A 25,092-nucleotide genomic window follows, 5' to 3' on the forward strand; every position below is an offset into this window, starting at 1 on the left:
CCCGGACCACAGGCCATCGGGGCAGGGGGTGGGTGCCAGGAAAGGGGCAGGCGGGGGAACGTGCAGCCCGCCCGGGAGGGGAAGGCCCATCCCACGATCCTCTGCAAGCCAGGCCACGATGGGACGGAGGGGCAGAGAACAAGCACATGAGACACCACCACACCACGAGCCCGCAGAAATAGGAAGTCAATATTAACCCATCGAGGAGATACGTTCTGTGGAGGCAGGATCCAAGCAGCCACAAGACAGGGCGGTGTCCGGACAGCAGCGATTGCGAGGGGCAGAGACAGACACGAGAGAGAGAGACAAAACCGAGATCGTCAGTACCACGCCGACTCGACTCTGCACCTCCGTCACCGTGTGGGCCAGCTGTGCTCAGTCCCACCCAATCCAGGACCAGCGACTCGTCTCGGGAACGGTTTCCTGGCGAACACTCCTCAGTCTGCCCACCCCTCTGGCCCCAGGGCTGGGCACTTGGGCCGCTGGACGCGCTCCCAGCAGTGGGGCCGCACCTGGTCTCCTGGATCCACTGGTGGAAGGCGTTGGCATGCTGGGCGAACTCCTGGCGCAGCTTGTCGTTCTCCTCCTGCCGCCGCTGCTCCTTCTGCAGCTCCAGCTCCCTTTCCTAAGGACCAAGGAGGCAAGCAGAGGGTGAGATGGCTGGACGGCATCATCGAGCTAACGGGCGGGAATTTGAGCAAACTCCGGGAGACGATGAAGCACAGGGAGGCTGGGCGTGCTGCAGGCCATGGGGTCGCAGAGAGTCGGACACGACTGAGCGACTGAACAACAAGGAGGCAGAGGCGTGTCACCACGCCCCTTCACAGACAGGCCCAGGCTCTGCTATTGCCAGCCTTAGCATTTGATACAAACAGGAAGTAGTTTTCTGAAAGTGGACACAAGATCCACGCCCTTGGGGGGCCAGGGAGGACAAGCTATTAACCTCAGCCCAAAGACAGCACAGAAGGCATCTGGGAGGCATTCAGAGCTCACATCCCCCAAGACACCACAGACTTGGGGTGGGGCGGGGGGACCCACACACAGTGACTTGTGATAAAGGAAATTGCCCTCCATCCCGACTCCTCACTCCTCATGGAGGAAGGGCTTCCTGCCGGGGCCTGGCCCTCCTGCGGGGAAGCACCTTGATGATCTTCTGAAGGTTCCTCCAGGTCTCCTCCAGGGCCTCCATGGTGAACCAGGTGTAGGGGTTGGAGGCCACGCGGAAGCTCTTGATCTGGCGGTCCAGCTCAGCCAGCTGGTTGAAGTCGGCCTGGGCTGAGCTCAGCGAGGAGCGGAAGGCATCGTGGGCCTCTCTCAAGGCCTTGATCTCTTCCAGGGAGTTGCAGCGCACTGGGTCTGTTAAGTCCTCCTCTGCATTTTCAAACCAGCTGTTGAAGGCTGAAGCCTTTTTGGCAAAGGTCAGGAAGAGATCCTCCACCTGAAGGCAGAGGTGACTGAGTGAGCACAGCTGCAGGTGCCGTGTGGGGCCGTACGGACCATCCTTGGTGGGCGAATGGGCGGGCAGCGGTGTAGGGCCCAGGAAGGTGGGGCTTGTTCCCAGGGCATCGGGCTTGCTCGCTTGCCGCTCTGCCTCCCTTCTCCCACTGCTGAGGGGCCTCCATCCTTCTCCCATGTTCCCCTTTCTGGGATGTGCAAGCTCAGTGTCCCAGGTGCTTCCAGAGCAGCAGCCTCATGAAGACAAGGGCCCCACCTGGCTGGTTTATGTTGATCCCACGCCCCCGAGCAGAGCTGGGTTTGCCGTCCACGTGTGCAGAGCTGGCCGGGGCCGCGCTTACCTTGCGGAAGTGACTCTGTGCCTCCAGCAGCTTCTTCTTCCGGGTGGCCGAATTGGCCAGGAGCTGGCTCCATCTCTTCATGAGGGCAGCGTGGCGGGCCTCAATGGCCTTGGACTGAACATGCTTGGCGGCCAGCAGCTGATCTTTGAGGGCAGTGATGTTGGCGATGCCCTCCTGCTGGAAGGCCTGCAGGCCAGCATCGAAGGTTTCCTGGAAGGAGGGGCGAGAAGGCAGGGACCGCGTTGGGGCGAGAGATGACTGCGCTCTGTCCAGCGCCCCGGCTAGGATGGCAGCCTCAAGTCCCCACCTTCCCCTGACACTGGGTCAAACCTGGCCGCTTTTCTGCATCTCCTCAAACCACAAGTCCCGTGGCGGCTCCTCCTCATCCCCGCTTTTAGCCTGGGGCTGATGCACAAGGGCGGACTCGCCCTGCTACCTCTGCCAAGAAGGCCCACCTGGCTCTCTCTTGACCACTTTCAATTCACCTTCCGTGATCTAGCTTAGATGTTGTCTCCTCTGGGGAGACGCTCCCATCAACCCTTGCCTGCTGGAAACCGAGGCAGATACCACTTGGGTGAGGCCCACACCCTGCGGTGCTCAGCCCTGTTAGCACCCAACAGGCTGCAGCTCAGAGGCCTCATCTGAGAGCGTCCTGAGGACCAGGCCTGTCTCTCACCAATCATCCCCAGGGCCTAATATAATACAGTCAAAAAAACATGCTGATTGTCATTCACCCATCAGGGAATACTATGTGAGTAAAATCCAATCATCAGTCAAATAGCTGTGACTGACCTGTTTGGTGAGGAGAGTTTGGACAGAAGACAGATCTCGACCATAATCATCTGTCTTCAAGCTGTTCTCCTTTTCACCTGGAAAACCAAGCAAGAGTAATCAACTACCCTATCTCAATTTAAGAAATAAATTAACAACAACAACAAACCAAAAGACAAGAACACCCAGGCACCTACTGTCTTGCTTACATTTAAATTCCAGTACCACTGACAGCAGTCTCTGAACACACCTGAGCTGGCTCCTTCCTGCATCCAGGCCCCTCTCCTCTACGTCCCTGATGAAGAGGTCCCTCCTCCAGCCTGTGCTGGGTGTGGTTCAGTTGCTACTTATGAGACAGCCATTGCGAGGGTCACGTGGGTCCTGAGATCAGTGTAGGTGCCCTTGCCGGGGGGCTGGACCACACACACCCTGGGCCCGTGGAGCTCAGGGGGCAGTGCTGACGCAGGCTGGTCCTGCTGGTGTGGCCTTTGTGCTCTGGCGCCCGGGACCTTGGTTTGGTAACCCCCACACTGGAAGGGGCATCACTGAGGCCCGGCACTCTGCCTCAGGACCCTGTCTCTGCTGTCACTAGTGGTCTGCCCAGTGGAGAGGGTCTCTGGTATGCCCACATCCTGCCAGTTTCTTCTCCACAGAAGAAAACCATCTGCCCAGGAGGGGATGAGACTCTGGTGGCACTGAGGCCACGCTTACCAATCCAGGACTCCACCACATCGGCCTTCCAGTTGAACTGGAGGAAGGCTGAGTTCTCGTCGAGCTTTGCCTTCCTCTGGGAGGCAGCCTTCTCCAAGTCTGACACTTTCCCGTTCAAGCCCTTCATCTTGGAAGAGATGTTCTCCTCATGGTGATTGTTCTAGGACAAGGAGAAGGCAGCCGCCGTCAGTCTTGCCTCCGCCGTGGTTACCTGATCTGCACTTCCCGCTGCCCGGCGGGCTCGCAGCTGCTGAGATGGGCCGCGCCCCCTCTGCCCCTCACCCCAAGGATGCGCAGAGGCTTTCTGAGAACAACAGAGTAAGAGTCTCACAGAGATGAGCACTAGCAATGCCACTCCTGCAAATAATGTGGAATGTGATAAAATGTTTGGTCACAATGAGGTACTCACTCATATTATTTTTGATAGCAAAAAAACGAGAAAAAGCCAAAACAATTATGACTTACTGGCTACTATGTGTATCCCATAAAAACAATGTCTCAGAACAATATTTTCACACTGCGGATATTAAAAAGTATTAAGCTCCAATCACATTCAGTCTTGGTTAGAACTGTATGTGAAAACACAAACTGTTAAGTCAGCATAAGATTTAAAAAGAGCAAATGAAGACTGTTGTTGGGAACAGTGCACCAGGCTCTTTGCCAGGAGATCAAAGAACAGTGGAGAGCGCCGTCTCACAGGCTTACAGGACAGAGAACGCTGCGCGGGCGTACGAGTGTGGCGAGTCCTGCACGCACCTCGTCTTTGTGGACACTGGTCTGTATCTGAGATTAGCCTCTATCAGGTTATTTGCCCATGAGGGCAAGAAAGTAGTAAAGCTCCTCAGCAAACATGGATTTTAACTACACTGTTACCACCTGTGGAGCAAACACCAGGAGCAAACCTCTAATCTGATCGCCAGGGCAAATTCTGTGATGAGGAATCTTAATCACTCATTACGTGTTTGAGACAGGAAATCAGAGTTGGTAGAAGTCATCTGTCTTGTGGAGCTCATGACAGATTGAGGGCACTGCATTTAGCCTGGATTTCAACCTGGGAGTGACCTCACTTCACTGCTGCTGAGAAAGTACCAAGACGTGTCTCGCTTATTTTTTGCTTTCACCCTAAAGGCTGTTTGAATGCAATGAACTTTGAGTTTTAACAGATGCGTTTGTCTAATGTCCTGGAGAGCAGCTGGGTTTTACCCTCAATGTACACCAATTCAACAGGTGCCATTTAACTTTGTGGGTGGCTCTGCACAAGGAGAGAGTCTGGGGGTGGGGGGGTCCAACCCAGAGGTGTCAGCTGGGTCCATCTCCGGTGGGGACTTTAGGGGTGATGACCTGTATGTTCTGCCACCTCTATAAAGAGCTGAATTCCTGGAGAAGAAACTAGAAGAGCAGCCCCATGGCAACGCCAGTGTCCCAGAAGGACCAGCAGGGCTACTGTTTTGCCTAATTAATGCAGAAAAATTCAAGTGCTGCAGAGTCAGCTTTACTTGCTGACTTTAAAAGAGGAGGGGATTTCCCTGGTGGTCCAGTGGCTAAGACTAAGCTCCCAATGCAGGGGGCCCCCTGGTCAGGGGACTACATCCCATATGCTGCAACTAAGAGCCTGCACGCCGCCACTGAGACCCAGCAAAGCCAAATAAACAGATATTAGCAGAAAAAGAAAGAGGGACATCCAGTTAATCACAGAATACAGGGATGGAGCTGCTATTGGGAAAAGAGGCTCGTACCCATGGGCCAGGCTCACCTTCTTAACCAGGTCTTGTCCGTTAGTGCAGACGTCATTCACCCGGTCCTTGTGGACAGTGAAGTCCGTCTCGAAGGCTTCGTGTTTCTTCAGCAAGCCCTGCAGTGGAAGTAGCCAAGCCAACTCCTGAGAGCCTGGCATAGGTGGTGGGCAGGACTACAGAGGAGCAGGACGGGGGGTGCCCTCACAGGGACCCCAGTCAGCTGGGGCAAAGACGATAATGGATGCAGAATAAACTGGAAATCATAAAGTGTTAAGCGTGACTAGAGGCGGGGGAGCCAGGGAAGGCCTTTCTGAAGAGGGGAAGCTCTTGCCAGTCAACCACCACAGGCCTTCTGTTCCCTGGAGACCACAGAATGGACACGGTGGAACCTTCAGATAAGCACCAACTGAACAGGGATGCCTGCCCTAAGATTTAACTCAAGCATGTCTCCTGGGGGCCTTCAAAGTCTCGTCGTTCCCTCCACACAGCTGAAGCATTGGAGACAGTGCCCCTTGTGTTGGCTTTCAGGGAACTCAGCAACGCAGAGGACAGGAGACCACTGCCTGCCTCTACTGTCTACCTGCATCCCCTGACCACCTGGGAGGACTCCCTGGCAGGAGCGTGGCTCAGGGGCCACTCCAACAATCGGGAATGCACACTGCTTCCACAACTGGGGGCATGGATGGAGAACACTCAACTACAAGGTGCCACTCCTCCTATGAAGAGGGAAGCCGGGCTGCTCTGTCCCACAGGCCAGGCCTTAAAGCCCCTGCAGTCTGGCCTTGGCCTCCGTTAACACCGCCCAAAGAAGGTGATCTAACTTTGTTGGACAGTGAGGCCACTGAGACGTCCCAGTCAGAGCCACGTGAATGACGTCACCATGGACTTAGCCCAGCGGCCCCCTGCGTCAGTGTAGCTGTGTGAGAGCAGCTGAGAAAATGCCCATCAATTCACAGATTCATGGGAAAGAACTGTTCTCTTTAGTGTTGTTCCACGGCAATAGCTAACCAATGTCCTGAGGAGGTGTGTTATGGGTTGAAACGTGTGCTCAAGATACCAAGTCCTAACCGAGCACTTAGGAATGTGACAACGAGGTCTCTGCAGATGTGACGCGATGTTAAAACGCGAGTGTCCGGGTGGCCCTAATCTAGTATGACTGATGTCCCACATGTGTGAGAAGAGGAGAATCCGAACATGGACACACCGAGAGAGAATGCCATGGAAAACGCAGAGGGAAGACCAGCTCCTGGGAGAGCAGGACAGAGGTGGGGCTGCACTGCTACAAGCCGAGCTCCCGGAGCTGGAGGAGGTAACAAAGTGGGACAGCAAGGCCCTGCTGACACCTTGATCCGGACCTCTGCTCCCCAAACCAAGACAAAACAAGCTCCTGTAGTTTTTAAAGCCACCTAGCTTGTGGTAACTGTTAAGGCAATCACAGGATGCTGAAGAGGTCCTAGAAACCTGTGGTGGTGATACCGGCAATCCTGCTGAGCTGACAACAGGGTTCCAAGAACCCCATGAATCGAGGCAGACAGAGTCACCCCAATTCTGTCTACACAAAGGCAAGCGTCTCTGACATGGGCTCCTGAGGACTGAAAGTCGCCAGGGAGACCTTGCCTGACAGCGCTGAATGCTCTCCCGGTAAAAGCATGGCCACTGAGCAAGCTGGCGAAAAGGGTGGTCAGCGGGCAGCAGCTCCGGTCTCTACCTGGATGGCAGCAAGAGTGTCTCCGTAATCCTCACTGGCCACCAGGGTCATCTTCTCATTGATCCAGGCTTCCTCCTCCTCCACGTTGGCCACAAACTGCTGATATTCCAAAGATTCTTCTAGCCGCTGGCCCCTAATCGCAGGGAATAGTTAAAAGAAAAAAAAAATCAGCTAAAAGCTCCTCTAACTTGGATGCTTAAAAACATGAGTGCTGAGTGTGGGTTGTAAATTGTTCATTCAAGCCCTTGTCCTCCTCTTAACATGAAACAGCCAGTGCTGATGAAACAGGAAGCTCTAGAACCTCATGTGGGGTCCAGCTCGGGACTACACGTAATGGGACCAGCTTAGCCTGGGGCTGTCAGAGATGCTTCTGAAGCAAGATGACTGTAGCCCATGCACCCACAGGAAGAGGTCCCAAAGGGCTGGAGGGCCCAGAGCCCTAAGCAAGCCCCACCCACTGTGCCCCCAACCCACTCACCGAGCAGCTGCCAGCTGCTTCAGCTCCTTCCAGTGCTCCACAAACTGCGCCAGGCGCTGCTGAATCTCCTCCTTCCCGATGGTGTTGTCATCAGACAGCTTCTTTCCAGTGTCCAGGACACCCTGACAGGCAAGAGCAATTAGACTCAACAGTGATCGCGCCTGCGTCTACATGCTTCCAGGAAAGGGTCTCAAAATCCGATTCAGACTTTCCCCACCGCCCTCTGGAATGAGGGGCCGTAAACACTGCAGAGACCTCAGTGAGACGAGCTTGTCCAGGCCCATTCAGCCAGGAGGCGGCCCCTCACCTGAATGGCCGGCTCGTGGGCAGCCAGCTCTGCCTCCAGCCGTTTGTGCTTCTTCCTCAGGTTCTGGACGCCCGTCAGGTCGCGGCCGTAGTCCTCTGAGCTCACCAGCAGCTTCTTCTCCCTGGACAACACAGGCAGGCAGTCAGCCTCTGTGTCAACTGGAGCTGCATGGTCACAGAGCTGACGTTCACAGACCCCACAATCTCCTTCCTGCACCTACCCACCCCTTCAGGAGTGTCTGCGCCACTCTTCTGGGGAACAAAGCCTCCACTTCCCAATGCACAGAGACCACGCACGTCTCAAGGAGCACCCACTGCGCGCAGCTCTGCAAGGGCTGCAGGAGAACAGGAGGAGCCACCGCAGACGCCCCATCGATCCCGCCTTATCAAACATACGCCTGTGAAGATGCTACTAGAAACAGCTTTTTTTAAACAACTCTTTTTTAAAATTTTGGCCTCATTGTGTGGCACATGGGATCTTCGATCCCGGACCAGCGATGAAAACTGTACCCCCTGAAGTGGAAGCACCAAATCTTAACTGCTGGACCACCAGGGAAGTCCCATAAATAGCTTTTTAAGGAAGTGAGGAACTGAGAGGATATTGGCAAAAAGAGAATCGGGTGGCAGAGGATGAGATGGTTGGAAGCCATCACCGACTCAATGGACATGAGTTTGAGCAAACTCCAGGAGCTGGTGAAGGACAGGGAAGCCTGGCACGCTGCAGTCCATGAGGTCACAGAGTCGGACATGACAAAGCGACCGACAATCAACAATCACAATCTGTCCTTAAAAATGGTCTGTTTACATGCAGTATCATCCGAAAAAAGTACATGAGAATTCTGGGGGCGGGATGATAAAAACAAACCACAGCAAGTTTCCCTTCCCCCAAGCAGCAGTCTTTCCCAGGTGGACCTCACTAATGTTACCAGTCACCTCAGGGCGGGGTCTAGACAAGCCCTGGGCGCCATCACACACACTACCATATGGAGTCTGTGCTGGTCACCATCACCAGACACAGGAGGGGAAGCAGAGACATCCCACTACAGGTGTGTACCGAGGCTGGGCCGAGCTGGGCCCAGAATCTGACCCATGTCCACCTCGCTACCAGGATCCAGGAGAGAATGAACCCCAGGGTTCCTAAGGCTCTGAGGACACCGAGCGGGAGCACGTACTTGATCCAGGACTCCTCATCGTCCATGTCCCGGAAGAACTGGTGCAGGCGGTGGGACTCATTCAGCCTAGCTCGCCGGGAGGCGGCCATGCTCTTGATCTTCTGGAAACGGCTGTTGATGGTGTCCCGCTTATCCTTCACCTGGGAGGTGTCGAAGGCGCTGCTGGTCATCAGGCTGTCCGCCTGGCTGTTGAGGTCCTTCAGGCGGTCCTGGGGCCAGGGACACAGCAGAGGGTAAGAAATCTGGGTCTCCCGCGAGCAGCTGCTTGTGAATCAGAACTTCTTCACTGAGGGGCTGGTTTAGGGGTGTGGACCCCTGGGGCTCTAAGAGATCAAAACTATTTTCTTAACAATACAAAAACACTGCCTTTTTCTTCTCTTTTACTGTGTGAACATTTGCACTGATGGTGCAAAACCCACAGTGGGGGTGCCATTGCTCAAGTTAGTGGCAAACTATGAGCAGAAACCTGATTCTTCACTGCCCCCACTTTTCAGCAGAAATCGCTCTTTCACTTAAGCACACCTTTAAAAAAGAATCCAAGTTGTTAATTTTATTACACATCCATCTTTAAGTGTCATTTTCATATACCATATGATAAAACGGGGAACCCACACAAAGTACTTCTGTGGGTGCTGAAGTCCATGACTGTCCAAAGAAGAAGCACGTTCCGAGCTGAACTGGCCACTTCTTTCACAGACCATCATTTTCACTCGGAAGAACGGCCAATAAACTATGGTCATTCTTAACTTTGGGAGTGACAAATACTTTATCGCAGATGAATAAAGTGAACCTGTCACTTTAAAGAAAACTGAGTTTGTTGCTAATGATAAAATTCAAACTTTCATGATAAAATTAGAATTCTGGACAATTGGCATCCACTTCCAGGAGCCTGACAACTTTCAGATACCTGAAGACCTTTTTCCCCTTGAGACTGACTCTAAAGGACCTGGTGCATTTGGGGAAGGACAGCAATGTTCATCCCTGAGTCTCAGAGCCATTTTATACTCTAAACTACTACTGACAACCCATAGGGGAGTTTATATAGATTTTACATGTCAACATTTGTCATTAAAAATTAAACGAACTGTTACATTAAAAAAAAAGTTTAAGTCAAAAAAATCTCAGCATGTTACCCACTGTATGTTCTCATTTACGTGACACTCTCTAATGATGATCTGCAGAGATGGCGAACAGATCAGCGGTTGCCGGGAGTTAGGGACAGGGTAAGAATACAACTAGAAAGGTTACAAGGAAGCTCCTTTGCGCTCACAGAACAAGGCTGTGTCTTGAATTTGGTGGTAGTGACACAGATCCACACACTTAATAAAACTGCGTGGAACTATGTGCATACACACACAGAAACAGAACTGAACATGTACAAAAACTGTGAAATCCAAATAAGGTCTATGGATTGTAGCAAAATAAGACAGCTGAAAAAATGTGTTAACCTGGTTAAAATAGACCCATCACAAGTTAATATAAGTAACATTTCTTAGGCATAATTTCTCACTTTTGCATGTATAATGGCCCAGACCCTTGCCTGGGTGCCACTCTGCTCACCTCGTGGGCAGAGATATCTGCCTCCAGCAGCTGATGTTTTTTTAGCAAGTTGTTCACAGAAGCCAGGTCTTTGCCATAATCCTCAGAGGCCAGCAGGGCTTCCACCTGGGAGTGGAAAGGGGAGATTATTGTTGCCTGCAAACGTCCGTCCACACGCTGCTGCTCTGGCATGGTGTGACCAGCCCCACTGCCCACGCCTTGCCTGTCTGTCAGGCACACACTCAAGGGCCCGTGAGCATGAACACTCCAGCTGCCTTCACTGCGGCACGGTGGTGCAGCACACAGCAGCCCCACTCTCCTGGGGAGCCTCCCCTGGGCAGAAAGCACTGGTGTGCCCAACGGCACAAGAACGGCACGGGAGTGCTCTAACCATGCCCGCGCTCCGTAACGGCCTGAGGCAGTTATTCAAACGTTCACCGAGCGCTTTACATGACTTGAAATAACACTGCCAATACAGACCAGTGATAAATTACTCATGGGCTCAAATACACATGGAGCCACAGCTAAACAAAAACTCATGGAAATAAGTGTGGACCAGATGTATATAGAACAGTGGTCTCAAACATTTTCTCTTTAGACTTTCTATAATCTCTACACTGTCTACAGAGACTATATGACTAACTCCAGCTTCCTGGCCCTTTACTGTCCTATTTCCACCTGGGCGTAGGCTTGGGGGACACAGACCCGACCACCTCCTCCTATTTGCATTCTTTGTGGAGACAAGTGATCCACATCCCACACAGATAAGCTCTCTCTTCGCTACATTCCCTCCCTCTGCTTAGAAACCTGCCGGAGCACACAGCTCACACCTGATGAGGAAGTTTCCTGTTAAAGGGGATGTTGGGGAGAGGCCTGCCTGTTCACGGAACCCCCTGGGGGGAAGGGAGCCCCAGGGTCACCTCAGAAGCCCCCTGGGGGGAAGGGCGCCCCAGCGTCACCTCAGAAGCCCCTGGTGGAAGAGAGCCCAGTATCACCTCAGAGAGCCAGAAGTCGAAGTCCTTGATGCCAGTGTTGAAGTTCTGCTGTTTGTTGGCTTCTTTCAGCTTCTGGCTCTTCTCAGCCGACTTCTGCACCAGGAACTGCCACTGGTCAGCTAAGGCGGCCAGCCGGGCCTAGGCCAGAGAAGCAAGTCGTCAGAGACAGGCAGCCCCACACCCAGCGCCCTCCTGGGAAGCCCTCTTCAGCGAGGTTTTGATGAAGAGGCTCACAGGCGCCGCTCTCGCTAGCACCCATCAGCAGCACAGACAGAAACCTGGATATTTTCCTAAGATTGCGTTTCAGAGTCACCATCAAGTGGACTTTAATGCTGACAGTGAAGCCCAGCACCTCTTCTTCCCGGGCCAGGAGGAGGGGAGCTGGGCACCGTACCTTGACGGCATCCTCGCTGCCGGCACAGGCCCCACGGTCAATGAGGGAGTTGCCCACGTCGATGACCCCGCGGATCCGGTCCGCATTGGCGTGCAGTTCTGCCTCGAAGGCCTGGTGCTTCTGATGCTTGCTCTGAAAACATCAAAAACACCCCCCCACCACCTTTCAAAACCAGGTCCTGCAAGGTAGTGTCTTCAGGAATAAGGGTTCTCAGGAAGGAGTGGTAGCGAACTTGGAGAACTAGGGGCAGGCAGCAACACTTTTCTAGAAGGCAGTCACAGAATCTGTGAGAAACACTTCTGGAGTCAGTCTGGTGGGAGTTCAGAGAGAGGAAAGGCACCAGCTCAGGAGCAGGTGAGCTGACTCAACTCCTGAATCGGAGTGAAATTCTACAAGCAGACGCTTTCCAACACTTTTGCAGGAAGCGGCAATGGCCAATTGCAGTTCTCAATCTACCTGTGCATCAATTTCTATGCACGGCTTCCTCCTTAGGGGACAGAAGCACTAAGAAATAACACAGCTGGCCTCTCATCACCTAGGGATGCAGTCCCCATGACACCAGGCATGCGAGGGTGAGCCTGCCCCGCCATCCACAGAGAACCCTGAAGCCGCTGCAGAATTGGGCTTTCCTGGCTTCTCCTCCAGCAGTGGTCATCATTCAAAACTCCTGGATTTGTCAAAATCCAGGCTTGACTGTAGGTAAGAACTTCATTTTGCTAGAAGAGAGGGCTGGGAGGACGATGGGCATCTGAGGGCAAGGGCCTGATGGGGAACTTAAAGCCCCACCGAGATACAAGCTGCAGAGGTGCCACAGGGGACAACTGAAAGGACACAGCTGTGGGGCAGCTCTGGGTGAGGAACGCGGGGTCTCGGGCAAGGACGGTATCCAGAGAAAAAAATAAAAGGAAAAAGCAGTGCAACTGGGGAAGGGTTCTGCAGCACGTTTCATTTCAGGGGCAGCAACTGTCAAAAGATGGAGGCACGTGGCTGGTGAAATGCAGTGTCAACATAGAGTCCTGGCCACATACTCTAACGCTGGAGCCCAACTACAGAACAGAAAAAGGTCTCGGACGCCCACATACCCCGGCAAGAGCCCAGGTCCCCTCTTTTCCTGATCGCTCTTTGGCTCAATTCTCATCCATTTAAGCCACTTCTCAGCTACATTTTGACTATGAAGTCTTTTGCTGCCCCTTTGGTGATGTCCACTTTGATCTTAACCTCTCACCCCAGGCTTCTCGTAGATTTGGAAGCGTTATCACCTGCTACTCTGTGGACTTCTCGCTGTCCCTCTCCAGTGACCAGCACTTCTGGACAAAAGGTCACATGGGCAACGAAACTCTCCCAGCTGGCCCTGCCCCCACCCACTGAGAGCCCTGAGTCCACAGCAAGAAGAGCCCAAACTTACACAGAGAAAAGTAATTTCGTTTAAAAACAGTGCATCTTTGGAAAGAAAGCAGTTCACTGCTGCCCCCCAAATCAAACACTGTACAGAACCTGCCTAAGTGATGAGCCGGGAGTAGGGAGGGAGGAGAAAGGGAAGGGCTCAGGCTGATTACAACAGAGAAAGCCACATCCCGCAGGGACACTTGGATGGAGTGTGATGGATGATTAGAAATGAAAAGCAAAGATGAGGAAGACACCAGCAGACTGTGACCATGATTATGAGAATCTATACACAAGAGCAGACACTGGAGCTCATTTAACTAAAACTCTTTAAGAAAACATAAAACTTACCAGCAGCTTGGAAAGCTACAAAAACAGATTAAAATAACAAGAGTTCAGTACACTGATGTGAATATGCAATATCACCTATTCAACAGAAACTGTCATACTTCCCCTGGGAAGGTCAGCATTTGGAAACAGCGGTTTTAAGGGGGTCTTTCCTACAGGCTCTAACACAGCCACAGCTTCAGCAGCATCAAGTGACGGGAGCAGCTTCTTAACTGGCTCTCATCATTTAGGGGAGGTCTTCCCACCAGTTCACTTACTAAAACACTTTTTCTTGGCATCACTGTGAGTAGGAGGAGGTACCTAGAGATAACTCTCCCTTCTAAAGATGCCTTATTTTTAGCAAGAGCTACTCAGGAGCACAGGCTACTTCAGAGACACACACCTCACGGGTTCAGCTCACCTGGATGTTGGTGGGGTCCTTATATGACTCATCACTTGCAGTCTGTAATTTTTCACTGATCCAAGCTTCAATCTCGTCTACATCCCGGCTGAACTGCTGGAGGGTCTGCGATTCTCCCAGCTTTGACCTCTTCTCAATCATCTGAGCTTTTAGACGGCGCCACCTGAGAAGGTAGGTGGAACCGAGAGCAAAGGTGAGCACCCCACGGAGGTAGTCAGGCCGGGGCTCTAGCACAAGTGCAGCAGGACCAGTCAGCTGCACCGACCACCCACCTGTCCAGAACCTCATTGCGCCGGCTGGAGATGTCGCCTTTGGCGTAGTGACCGCCAGCAATGAGCTGGTCAGCAAAGGACTGCAGGGCAGCAATCTTCTCCTCCTGTCGGCAAAGAGAATCGTGAGGTCAGGGCGGGCAAGACGACCGCAGGTCCGAGAAGAGAACGGTTATTTTGGGTGACTAGCTGGTGATGGGATCCGAATACACCGACACTTTAGAAGCAGGAGTGTAAAAAGCCAGAGGAAAGCTTGATTTCAATCATTATTAGAGTAGAGTTTAACTCAAGAAGGTGCCAGGTCACGCTGGGGTGGGGCCGGGGTTTGAACACGAGCAGACCACAAATGAAACTAGGCTTCATCACATATGAAACGTAGTCCACTGGAGAAGGGAAATTGGGCTTCACAGGGAATTACTTCCTGGGCAGTCCCATGGTTAAGACTCTATGTTTCCATGTAGAGGGCACAGGTTCAAGCCCTGGCAGAGGAACTAAGATCCTACATGACTCAAGGAGTGGCCAAAAAAATTTAGGCATCACAGAAAAAGATCATCAGATTTTCAACAAAGCGGTTTATAAGCCAAAGACTTCTGCAACTTTCTGGTTCATGTTCATATATGCACTTACCTATCCACAAATTTGTTTTTCTTCCCTTTCACTATAAAAAGTTTCCCCTGTGGCATCTGTTATCAAAATCTTTAAAATGCCAGAATTTATCAAGTTTAAAAAAACGATTTACGTACGTCACTTTTTCTGGACTGCACAGGTTTGCACTGTGTAGTCAACACCAAGTGCTTTATTCCTGTATTTCTTTTGGCTGTGCTGGGTCTTTGTTGCTGCATGTGGGTTTTCTCTAGTTGTGTGTGGGATTCTCATTGCAGTCACTTCTCTTGCTGCGGAGCACAAGACTCTAGGTGCTCGGGCTTCAGCAGCTGTGGCACCTAGGCCACAGGCTCAGTAACTGCAACTCGTGGGCTTAGCTGCTCCACGGTGTGAAGAATCTTCCAGACCAGGGAGTGAACCCACGTCCTCTGCATTCACAGGCAGATTCCTATCCACTGCGCCACCAGGGAATTCCCACCACCAAGTATTCTAATTTGAGGAAGTTGCCAAAGCTCTCCAGCTGAGTTAAGCAACCAGAAACTATCTTTCGTTCTAATCACTGAGAGCAGGCAAACAGAATATGCCAAGAGAAAGAGAAGACATCAATCTGGGAAAACCCAGATTCAGGATCTAAGGTACAAAGGCCTTCTTGCTCATGTCTAGTCCCTCAGTTGTGTCTGACTCTTTACGACCCCATGGACTGTAGCCCACCAGACCCCTCTGTCCGTGGGATTTTCCAGACAAGAATATTGCAGTGGGTTGCCACTTCCTCCTCTGGAGGATTTTCCCGACCCAGGGGTCAAACCAGTCTCCTGCACAGCAGGTGGATTCTTTACCGTTGAGCCACTGGGGAAGCCCCTACCTGGACATTAATTGCTTTGTCAAAGTCCTCGTGTTTTTTGATCAGAGCCTCCACGCTGTCTAGCGAGTCCCCTTTGTCTTCTGTGTTCAGGAAGGCCTCCCGGGCAGCCATCCAGTTCTCGGCCTGCTCGCAATCCCGATGGAACAGCTAAAGAAGGGAAGAGGGAGGTGAGGAGACAAGGAGCCTCTGGCACAAAATACCTGGTCTGAAACCCTGTGGCAAACAGGAAGCTACCCTCCAGCACAGGTACCTGCAATTCAAGGCACTGATCCAGCATCATCCTGCGCTGGACCCAGGCCTTCTCGAGGTCTGCGCGCTCCTGGTCTAGAACATCGAGCTTCTCCTTGATCTCGGGGCTGGCATAGTGCCCATGAGCCAACAGCTGCTGCCCAAACTGCTCGAATGCCTGGAAAGTGCCAGCTCTGGCATCAATTTCTGTCCGGTGTTCCTGCCAAGAGGAGGGGAGGGATTAGGTAACTGGCAGGAGGAGCTGCCCACTCTCATGTCAACCACTAAAGTCCTCCTGGCCTGGCAGGGTCACCACGTATGCGTTGCTCAGCAGGCCGACCCACCTGGTGTCGCTCCAGCAGGGCCTCAGCTCCAGTGACATCCTTGGCTAGCTCGTCTGAGGACACCAGACCTCGGATTCCATTGATCCAAGACATGAGGTCCCTGGAAACCAGAGCCACAGAGGAACGGCTATTACATTCCCTGGCAAGCGGGCCTTCTGCCCAGGAAAAGAGAGGACTCCCTAAGTCTTGTCTCAGAAAGTTATTTGGGATTAATCTATTGATTGGGGCTAGAGCTCTGAGTAAATTATTTTGAAGCCTCTTGTCTTACTGAATTAATAACTTTAAAAAATCAAGAAGTCCTCAGAGAGAGAACAAACAAGTATACAAGATCTTTTACTCTACAGAATAACAGGAGGTAACATAGACAAGTAGCTGTGGTAAAGTCCCCTACAGCTTCAAATACAAATGCCTTTCTTTAGGATGAAACCTTTTTTCTTTCCTGGCCACACTGTGCAGCTTCCAGGATTTCAGTTCCCTGACCAGGAATTGAACCTGGGCCCTCATCAGTGAAAGCACCAGGTTCTAACCACTGGATCACCAAGTAATTCCCAAGATCAAACCTGAGATGTGTTCAGCCTATGCATGCATTTTATCCAGCTAGAAAGGCCTCTGGCCCGAGCTTCTTCTCACCGGAAGTCGCTGAGGAAGCGCTGCAGGTCGTGGGAGTCGCCCAGCTTGGCCTTGCGCTGGTCGGCACGCTTGCCCAGGCTGCTCCATGCCTGGTTCAGCTCAGTGCACTTCTCCTGCAGGTCCTCTGCCGACTCGGGGTGGGACTGGATCAGGCGCTCGGCTGTCTCCCCGAGCGAGTTCACCTGGGGAAGAAAGAGGTGAGAGATGGGGAAGGGGGATGTGTGGCCTCCAGCAGAATAGAGGAAAGCCAGCTCTGCGTCTGTCCACCGCCTCTCACCTTGTCGCCAAGGGCCGCGAGGTCCCTCTCGAAGCCCTCATGCTTGCGCTGCAGGGCCTGGACGCTGGCCAGGTCGTGGCCATAGTTGTCTGTGTTTAGAGCCTGGTTCTTCTCCTCGATCCACTCTTTGGTTTCGTCAGCATCTCTGTAGGTAATATTCACATTCACGTTCATATTCATATTCCGTTTACATTCATGAGTGCCGAGGATGGCTGCCTTGACCCCGGTGTGCTTCACTGGCAGTTGTCAGCAGCCCACCAGCTGCACTCTAAATGGCACGGAACACACATCCACCTGCTCAGCAGTACTGACTGAGCACCCATCAAGTGCCAGAGCACCAGCACGGACAAGATCCAGCTGAGGTGAACCTGATCATCGCCGGCTCCTTCTCCTGCCAGCCCGGGCTGCCCCTCACTTGTGGAGCCTGCCCCCCATCCCCCATTGCCACAGGACCACTCCTGCTGGCGGAGCCACCCCTCACCTGTGGAACCGCTGCACTTCGTGGGCGCTGCCCAAGAGTTGGCTCCGCTCCTCAGCCAGCTGCTGCAGGGACCGCCAGCGCTCATTGAGCTCCTGCCGGAGGACAGGAGGCATTAGCTCACGCCCAACTCCAGGAAAAGGGCAGAACCAGAGCCGTGGTGGCTTCATGAGAAAGGAAAGCCTGGGGCACCGAGGACTTCCTGGTTCTGACCTTCCCAGTTTAATCAGTGAGCACACCATGATAGCCAAAGTCCAGAAAGTCAGATCTGGCCACAGCTCGCCAGACCCCACGGTGCAAACACTCCACCAGCACCCGGCTTGGAATGGCAGTGGAAGTGGCAGGAGAGAGGAGGAGGCTGATCTGTCCTCATCTCAGCGCCTAGCCTGGTGCCACCTCACAGCATCAGCTTCGGAACAACTGCTGAGTGGACAGAGTCCCACGTCTGCCGCCCCGGACTGATCTTGGTGGCCCCACCGGCGGGGAAGCAGCCTGAGCACAGTGTGGCTGTAGGACCCTGTCCTCAGAGGACAAACCAGCCTGGAGCCCAAGAAGGAGTCAGGCAAGGCCTTCACTGCCTTCCAGGTAACACGCTCCCCACAGCGCCCAGCCCTCCAGGAGGCACCGGCAGAACTGGGTGAGCTGATCATGGCTCCTGCCGCACACGGAGAGTAACAGTGACCAGGACACCCTTGGAGCCAGGAGAGTGACAACTGCTACAGCTCACACACCTCACGAGGACAAGAGCCTTGCTGAAGACGGGAGCAGGACATGAGGAAGGAGACCAGGGAGGACCAGGGAAGCCGCCCTGGTGTCTTACCTTGATGGAATTAAAGGTGGCCACGGTGTGAACCATCAGGCGAGCAGACTATGTGGGGAGGGAAGCAGAAGAGCAAACTAATCACGTGTCTGCTGATTACAAGAGAAATCTGAGATGCAAGTGCCATTAATTAGGGCCCAATTGTCCACCAAATGATTGTAAAAGAATACTGTCAAATTTCTGATCAGAGCAGCAAGAAAGTACCAACAAGGAGAAAGTCAGGCAGAAACGCAAGTGCACAATCACATCCAACTCAATGATTAATTTTACATGAAGAATGAAAGAACAGTGGAAACCACAATGAAAACAACTGACTGGACAGAAAAAAGAGGCTCAAAGACTACTGACTGGTGTCTTTTTCTTGTTCCTACTCTAGGAGAAGAGTCCAGAAAACACACTCAATGGAAGAAATGCTGCCAGCTGAGGCTATTTAAACACTCAAGTGCACCAATAATTTCACTTCTACTTATGGTTACTGGATCGTTACTCCTTCTAACAGTGGAACCTTACTGGATGAGAAAGAAAAGACACTGATGAATTAGCTTCCTCTCATCAATGTCACTTTTAAAAATTGTGCCCCTTGGGCTCTCAGAGCTGACCTGGTTGAATCAGAAAGAAACCCTACTTGGCAGGCTTGTGAGGCCTGTAATCCTCAAGTACATAACAAAAAGGAGGAGCCGAGTGTGTATGTAGGGAAGTCAGGCTCCTCCAATGTTCCAGGGACACACCCAGACGATGTTTTCAACCAGTGTGGGTGTGTACAGGGGTCAGAAAGCAGACACCCATTGTTTCCCATTCTTTTCAGAATCAGGAAGTACTGGTGTTTATCAAGTCATCTGACATGTATTTCTGAAAAAAATATCTGTTACCAGAAAAGCTCTGGCAAACTCTGCCAGATGTCAAATAGCTAAGGATGCTGCCCATTCATGACACCAATGACTAAATTTTGTTATGTAAGGAAATTGAGACAGAGAAAAAAGGAGAAAGCGGAATAAAAGCAAACATGCATCTTTCCAAGCAATTTGCAGTCTATTTAATAAGCAGAGTGAGAGCCTGGAGAGATAAGGAGGCCAAAGAAACAAATCCCTTTCAACCTAGGTCCCCACGACGAGCCAGGTGACAGGGCTGGGAAGTACCAAACGAGGGACTGGGGTGAGGGCCTGTTTTTAGGTTTTCATGCTTTCTTTATATTTTAGAAAGGTATGACTTCATGAAGAAACCTGCTTTTTCCAGCTTGTCTATAACTTAAGGGACATATTCCTGAAGAGCTGAGTCAGGAGGAAAGATGCTCCAATTGGCATTGAGCAGCGAGGTCCATAATCATGGCTATAAGCACTACACATGAGAAGGCTCCCTGGTCCTGGTGGTCAGAGTTACGTCCACCTTGGCTAAGCACCATTCCAGTCTCTGTGGAACAATGTCTACTGCAGCTTGTAAACATCTCTCCTCAGGACACAGACTTCCCATCAAGCCTTTCTTAGGCACCAGGAGAAAACGGTCAGCAGATGTTGAGACGAAAGTCTCCCCTTTTCATCTTCATGTCATTTCCTTTTGGGTGGCAGTCCTACTGGTGGGACCATGCCTCACTACGCAGTGTGACCTCTTCAAACTGCAGTCATCCCCATATCCTTGGTTCTTAAGGGGGAAGGGTCCCAGGATCCCCCAAGGTACTAAAATTCATGGATGCTCAAGTCCCTCAGAGCTGGCGCCCTGTTTGCTCAGGTCCCGAATCCTTGGATTCAACCAACCATGGATCGAATGGCGGCATTTTCAATTGCTGGCTGGTTGAATCCAAACACAGATGGCCAACTGTACACTCTGGCAGAGACAACGTGTGACAAGCTCGACCCCTACCTGAACTTGTGCTGAGCATCTGCAGGAAGACATGCTGCTTCTGTGTCATTAAGCATCACATTTCAAGACATGGCCGATTCAAAGAATATCAACACCAGGGTCAGAAAGACATCAGGCCACACAAGGCCAGAAATGACCACAGTCAGACAAGCCTAACTACTCAGAAACATGCACACTAGAAAAGGACATGAAACATTTCCGGTCCTGGAAAACCTCTGGAATTAACAATTTGCAAAGAAACTCTTACCTTCCACGGGGAGGCTGTCTTGGAATCAGATTCATCCTATTCAAAGAAAAAGGGAGGAATTTAGGCAGCCGAGAAACTGAGCACAAAACAAAGCTGCATCAGCTTATCAGCTTTTCCTCTGACTGATGGGAAGTTCAGAGAAATCAGAACAGTGTTCCCCACTGCGAGTCAGAACTTATCACTGGCTGGCAGCAAATTGCAGGGCTGACTGAGGGAAATGAAGCAAACAGGAGTGAAAAAGTCTCTCTTTTTTTAAAATGCAGTAGGAGAGATGGAGAGAATGAGGAAATTTAATACAATTTCCAGCTTCTCTTTATATCATTCTCAGGATTCTTTGAAAAGGGATAAATAAGTAACTGCTGGCGGAAAAGTTCTAAGAAATCAGAGAAAAACATTTTGGTTTTTGGAGAAAGACAAACAGAAATCAACTTATTTCTTTTGCACCGGCTTTTACACACAAAACGCATCTCTAGAGGTTCAAGAACAGAAATCTTTATGGGACTCTTGACTGTATACTCTTCCCAAGAGTTAATCCTCAAGTTCAAGTTATATACGGGGCACCTGACACTTACCCTGGGCATCGCGCCATACACCTCCTACAAGCAGAGAAGGAAACAATCACGTTATTAGAGGAAACATCAGTAACACCTACCACTGTCAAGTCAAACTGGAGGTGCGGGAGAGTTTAGAGACAGGCAATGTGACTGGCCAGAGGAACTATTAAAGTCTACAGGATGACCAAGTGTTTCTACACAGAACCTTTTATTTTAGGAACTGCATGAATTCATTACCAGTTAAGGCCTAAAGAAAGATTCAATAACTACCATGATATTTAAGGGGCCTAAGAAGGAGACCCGTTTTTCCCTCCCGTCGAAGGTAAACGAGACAGTGCAGGCCACACGGAGAACCTGCACCCTGGCCACACAGTGCACTGTGGGGCACGTGAGCTGGGCTACAGCACAGGCCAAGGGGGAGCCAAGCTGCTCCCGAGCACGCTCCACGCAGCAGCCAGACCCCCACCTGCTGCTGCACGGCCTGCACCTCCTCCGCCATCAGGCCTTCCGACTCCAGGTCTTCAGCCACCTTGTTAATGTCCTTCAGCCGTGACTCATTGGCCTTGAGATCCTTCAAAGAACAAAGACAATGTAACCAGAACTCACAACAGCAATCCAAAGGAAGACACAGATACTCATGAACTCCATAAATTTCTATCTGACAGGTATCCCATAAGTAGTTTTTCTACTCCTTGACAGTGACCTAAATCAGAAAATCCTGCTTGCTACTACTGAAGAATAAGAAAACTACATGGCATTAGAAATAGCCTGTCTCTTACTTACTAAACTAACTGTAGTTAATGAAAAACTATTCTGGTTGGAGATTTTTTTAAAACCTTCATCGGGGAGAAGACACATATTAAAAATGTGATGAAATGTTAAAGCTTGCCACTACAGGAGAGAGGCACCCCCCACCCAACTGAACTGGTCATAAAAATATGTATATCCTTCTTGGCCACACTACGCAGGCATCTGGAACGCTGCTGATCAGGGATCAAACCCCTACCCCCTGCACTGGAAGCACAGTCTTAACCACTGGCCAGACAGGGAAGTCTCACAAGAGTATTTTTAAACTGGAGGAATGGATACACAGGATGCGGTGTATATATACACACCACGGAGCATTAGCCAATAAACGCTAGAAGATCACTGATCCATCGATAATGACTAGACTTTCAAAACCCTCTGTGGAGCCCTCAGTCACAAAGTAACATAACATGTGCTTCCATTGATATGAAATGTCCAGGACACATACATGCAGAGACAAAAAGCAGCCTGGTGTTCGCCAGGTGTTGGTGTGGAGGCGGGCAGCGGGTAAGGAGAGGCTGCTTCATGGGTCTGTGCTCTCCTTGCGAAGTGATCATGTTTTGGAAATAGAAGTGATGGTAACAGAACACTGGGAACAAACCAAATGCTGCTGAACTACATCCTTTATCACAGTTAACTGTCTGTTACGTGGAAGTCGCTCAGTCACCTCTGCCTCTCTGCGACTCCACGGACTGTAGCCCACCAGGCTCCGCTACCCATGGATTCTCCAAGAAAGAATACTGGAGTGGGTGGTCATTCCCTTCTCCAGAGGATCTTCCCAACACAGGGACTGAACCTGGGTCTCCTGTGTTGCAGGCACACTCTTTACCAACTGAGCCACTAGAGAAGCCCAATGTTATGTGAACTTAACCCTAATTAGGAAAACTACTTTTACACATTTTTGTATGATAGATTAGGAAAGTTCTTAAAACAACATGCAGAGAAAACTGCACGTATTGATGTCTTCTCAGAACTAAATGGTGCAAGAAAAGTTATGATTAAACTCGTTTAAAAATGGCTACAGAGACAGAGGAATATAATCTCTAATTTTCATTCCAGAAATCCACAGTCAAATGTCAAGAGATCCAAACCTTTGAACGATTTTCCACTCAACTGCAAGACCTCCCGTACCTTCTGGAAGTCGTCAAACTTCTTCTGCAGCACTTCGACCTGCTCCAAGTCCGCGCCGACCTCCTCGCTTGTCAGGGCCGCTTCCTTCTCGTTGATCCACTGCTGCAGCTCGTTCGCTTCACGGAACAGCATGAACTTCTTACAGCTCTTCTCCAACATGCCTTTACGCTTCTCTCCCAGTTCCAGCAGAGAATGGTACCTGAAGTAATTCAAGAGGGTGACAAAAGGGAGGGAGGGGAGGCGGGTTAACTTCCTATGGAGGCAGACCACCCGTGTCTTCGAGAGGTGGTCCAAGGCTGTGTTGATAAGGACGATGCCGTGGTGGCAGAGTATCAGACACCAGGTGGAGACACAGGCCCCGAGGACCCACGGACAGCCTCCGGGACAAGCCCACACTACACTGTTCACAATGGGGTGGCGGGGACGGCCCGGCACACTCACCCCGGGGCCGCGTGTGCACTGACACCAGCACAACCACAAATGACCAAAACCAAGCGTTTAGCACAACACAGGCTCCATGCGACTACAGCTGCCAGATGAGAGATGGATTTGCTGGGCGTGGTGTATACAGAGGGCCTGTTCTCCTGTCGTATGATTCTGCCAGCAGCGCCCAGGTGGTGGGGGAAGCTACACTGAGCTTTACAACAGCCTCATTCAGAATGTTAGTATCTCTGAACAGTAGGGAATTCCTACTGTTTCTCATGTTAACATACTTATTTCTCAGGAAGTTTTGGCCACTTTGGAAGGAGAAGTCACGTAAAGCACATTTCGTTAGCTGAGGATTTCTTATGAAGAATCCAATAACACTCGAACTCTTGGGAACCAAAATACAAAAGGCTGAACTCCTGGCATCCTTGCAGATGTGAAAATAGCAAACTTAATACAACTGAGTTGAAAGTTAAAAAGACCTAGAATAGAACCTAAGTCTCCAAAAGGGAAATAAAACAGGAGCGCATTACCGAGAGTCAGACTTCAAGAGGCAGCCGGCTTGCTGCCAACAGAGGAGCATTAGGGCGCCGGCCGCCGCCTGGCCCGCTGACAGCGGCCAGTCCAGGAAGAAACCGACAGCAGGCACACCAAGCAGGCTCTGAACGCACAGCTGCACAGAAGCACCGACGAGAGAAGCGGCCACAGCTGACACGGCTTCACCCAAACCCCTTCCCTCGCGAGCCAAAGCTGCTGCCAGAGACGGGCCCTCCTGCCACCTCGCCTTCCTCGACCAGCGAGCGCCTTCAAGAGAAGCAGGGAAGGGAGGATGGACGGGGCGGCGGGTGGTGCTCGGCAGGGCTTCCGGCCTACTCACAGTTCTTCCACCTGTTTCATACGCAGAGACACGCTGCCGGCCTCCTTAGTTACGCGCGTCCTGCACGGGGGGGCACAGCAAAAGCACGCACGGATTAGTGGGTTAATCCACGGGGTGGGAGGCAGCGGCTCCGATGGGGGCCAGGACAGTGGACGCTTCAAGGGGAAATGACGGAGTCATTTGAGAGCTCTTGGAAGCAGGCTAGGCCGGGAATGAAGTCACAGTAAGGAAAGAGCAGGAAAATCAAATCCAATGACACGAGAGTTAGTTCACCTTTGTTTTCCTGTCTGCCATGCTTAAGGCAGTAAACATTCCTCAGCTAGACACACTGGTCGCTTCACAAAGCCAGGCCAGAGGTACAGTGACCGCCCTGAGGAAGAGGTTTTCCTGAGGGCTGACACGCAACTGGAGTCAGGTATCTGGTCCACCTTTTTGCTCTCATATTTACGATCTAGGCCAAAACCTCTCATTCTTAGCAATAACAGAAAGCATCGGTAAGTGTATAAAAACTGACCTCTGCAGGGATCAACAGGGTCAAAAAAGTTCTACTGTTCCAGCCTCTCATCAGAGTGTACTTCCTGGCTGTCTGCCAGGTGTCCAGAGCTTTAGATCTCATTAGTAGTGCAAGATGTGCCCTAAAAAGAGGGACACGGGTCCTTAAGGGAGCTTAGCCATAAGAAAGGGTGCAGAGCTGTTTCCTAAAAAATACACTCCACTCTCAGAGCATAAAACCATGGTAGAGAAACACACTCTATGCAGCCTTTTGCAGAGGACAGAACTCAAGAGGTGTGGAACAGCTAAAAACCCCATTTCAGAGAGCACCTCCTGAACTGGAGAACAAAGATCCAGATGGTGACAATTAGCAAACGTTGTTTAGGAAAAGCAACTGGCAAATGCAGGGAAAAGAACAAATGAAAGGAAAAAAAAGGGACAGGTCAGGGATCATAG

At 51.4% G+C, this 25,092-nt stretch overlaps 1 protein-coding gene across 26 annotated transcripts in view; it reads right to left on the minus strand.

Annotated features, from left to right (window-relative positions):
* Nucleotides 1-25,092, minus strand: part of SPTAN1 (spectrin alpha, non-erythrocytic 1) — a 58,145-nt gene that overhangs the window by 4,223 nt on the left and 28,830 nt on the right. For 6 of the 26 annotated variants that reach the window (XM_060411754.1, XM_060411744.1, XM_027966360.3 and 3 more), the window contains 28 exons: nucleotides 24,145-24,204; nucleotides 22,842-23,040; nucleotides 21,370-21,474; nucleotides 20,922-20,945; nucleotides 20,350-20,385; nucleotides 18,249-18,296; nucleotides 17,432-17,523; nucleotides 16,951-17,095; nucleotides 16,674-16,855; nucleotides 16,044-16,143; nucleotides 15,722-15,919; nucleotides 15,472-15,618; nucleotides 14,010-14,113; nucleotides 13,738-13,900; nucleotides 11,607-11,738; nucleotides 11,213-11,350; nucleotides 10,239-10,343; nucleotides 8,679-8,887; nucleotides 7,508-7,628; nucleotides 7,201-7,322; nucleotides 6,723-6,855; nucleotides 5,032-5,130; nucleotides 3,279-3,438; nucleotides 2,589-2,665; nucleotides 1,797-2,006; nucleotides 1,142-1,438; nucleotides 513-625; nucleotides 198-215 (listed from right to left, as the gene is read on the minus strand). In XM_060411754.1, the coding sequence (XP_060267737.1) occupies nucleotides 198-215; nucleotides 513-625; nucleotides 1,142-1,438; nucleotides 1,797-2,006; nucleotides 2,589-2,665; nucleotides 3,279-3,438; nucleotides 5,032-5,130; nucleotides 6,723-6,855; nucleotides 7,201-7,322; nucleotides 7,508-7,628; nucleotides 8,679-8,887; nucleotides 10,239-10,343; nucleotides 11,213-11,350; nucleotides 11,607-11,738; nucleotides 13,738-13,900; nucleotides 14,010-14,113; nucleotides 15,472-15,618; nucleotides 15,722-15,919; nucleotides 16,044-16,143; nucleotides 16,674-16,855; nucleotides 16,951-17,095; nucleotides 17,432-17,523; nucleotides 18,249-18,296; nucleotides 20,350-20,385; nucleotides 20,922-20,945; nucleotides 21,370-21,474; nucleotides 22,842-23,040; nucleotides 24,145-24,204 (3,537 nt within the window). The remainder of the gene's footprint in view (nucleotides 1-197; nucleotides 216-512; nucleotides 626-1,141; nucleotides 1,439-1,796; nucleotides 2,007-2,588; nucleotides 2,666-3,278; nucleotides 3,439-5,031; nucleotides 5,131-6,722; nucleotides 6,856-7,200; nucleotides 7,323-7,507; nucleotides 7,629-8,678; nucleotides 8,888-10,238; nucleotides 10,344-11,212; nucleotides 11,351-11,606; nucleotides 11,739-13,737; nucleotides 13,901-14,009; nucleotides 14,114-15,471; nucleotides 15,619-15,721; nucleotides 15,920-16,043; nucleotides 16,144-16,673; nucleotides 16,856-16,950; nucleotides 17,096-17,431; nucleotides 17,524-18,248; nucleotides 18,297-20,349; nucleotides 20,386-20,921; nucleotides 20,946-21,369; nucleotides 21,475-22,841; nucleotides 23,041-24,144; nucleotides 24,205-25,092) is intronic. The other 20 variants (XM_060411761.1, XM_060411749.1, XM_027966363.3 and 17 more) reach the window with 7 other exon arrangements.

This window comes from Ovis aries, chromosome 3 (assembly GCF_016772045.2).
Source record: "Ovis aries strain OAR_USU_Benz2616 breed Rambouillet chromosome 3, ARS-UI_Ramb_v3.0, whole genome shotgun sequence".
Taxonomy (NCBI): domain Eukaryota; kingdom Metazoa; phylum Chordata; class Mammalia; order Artiodactyla; family Bovidae; genus Ovis; species Ovis aries.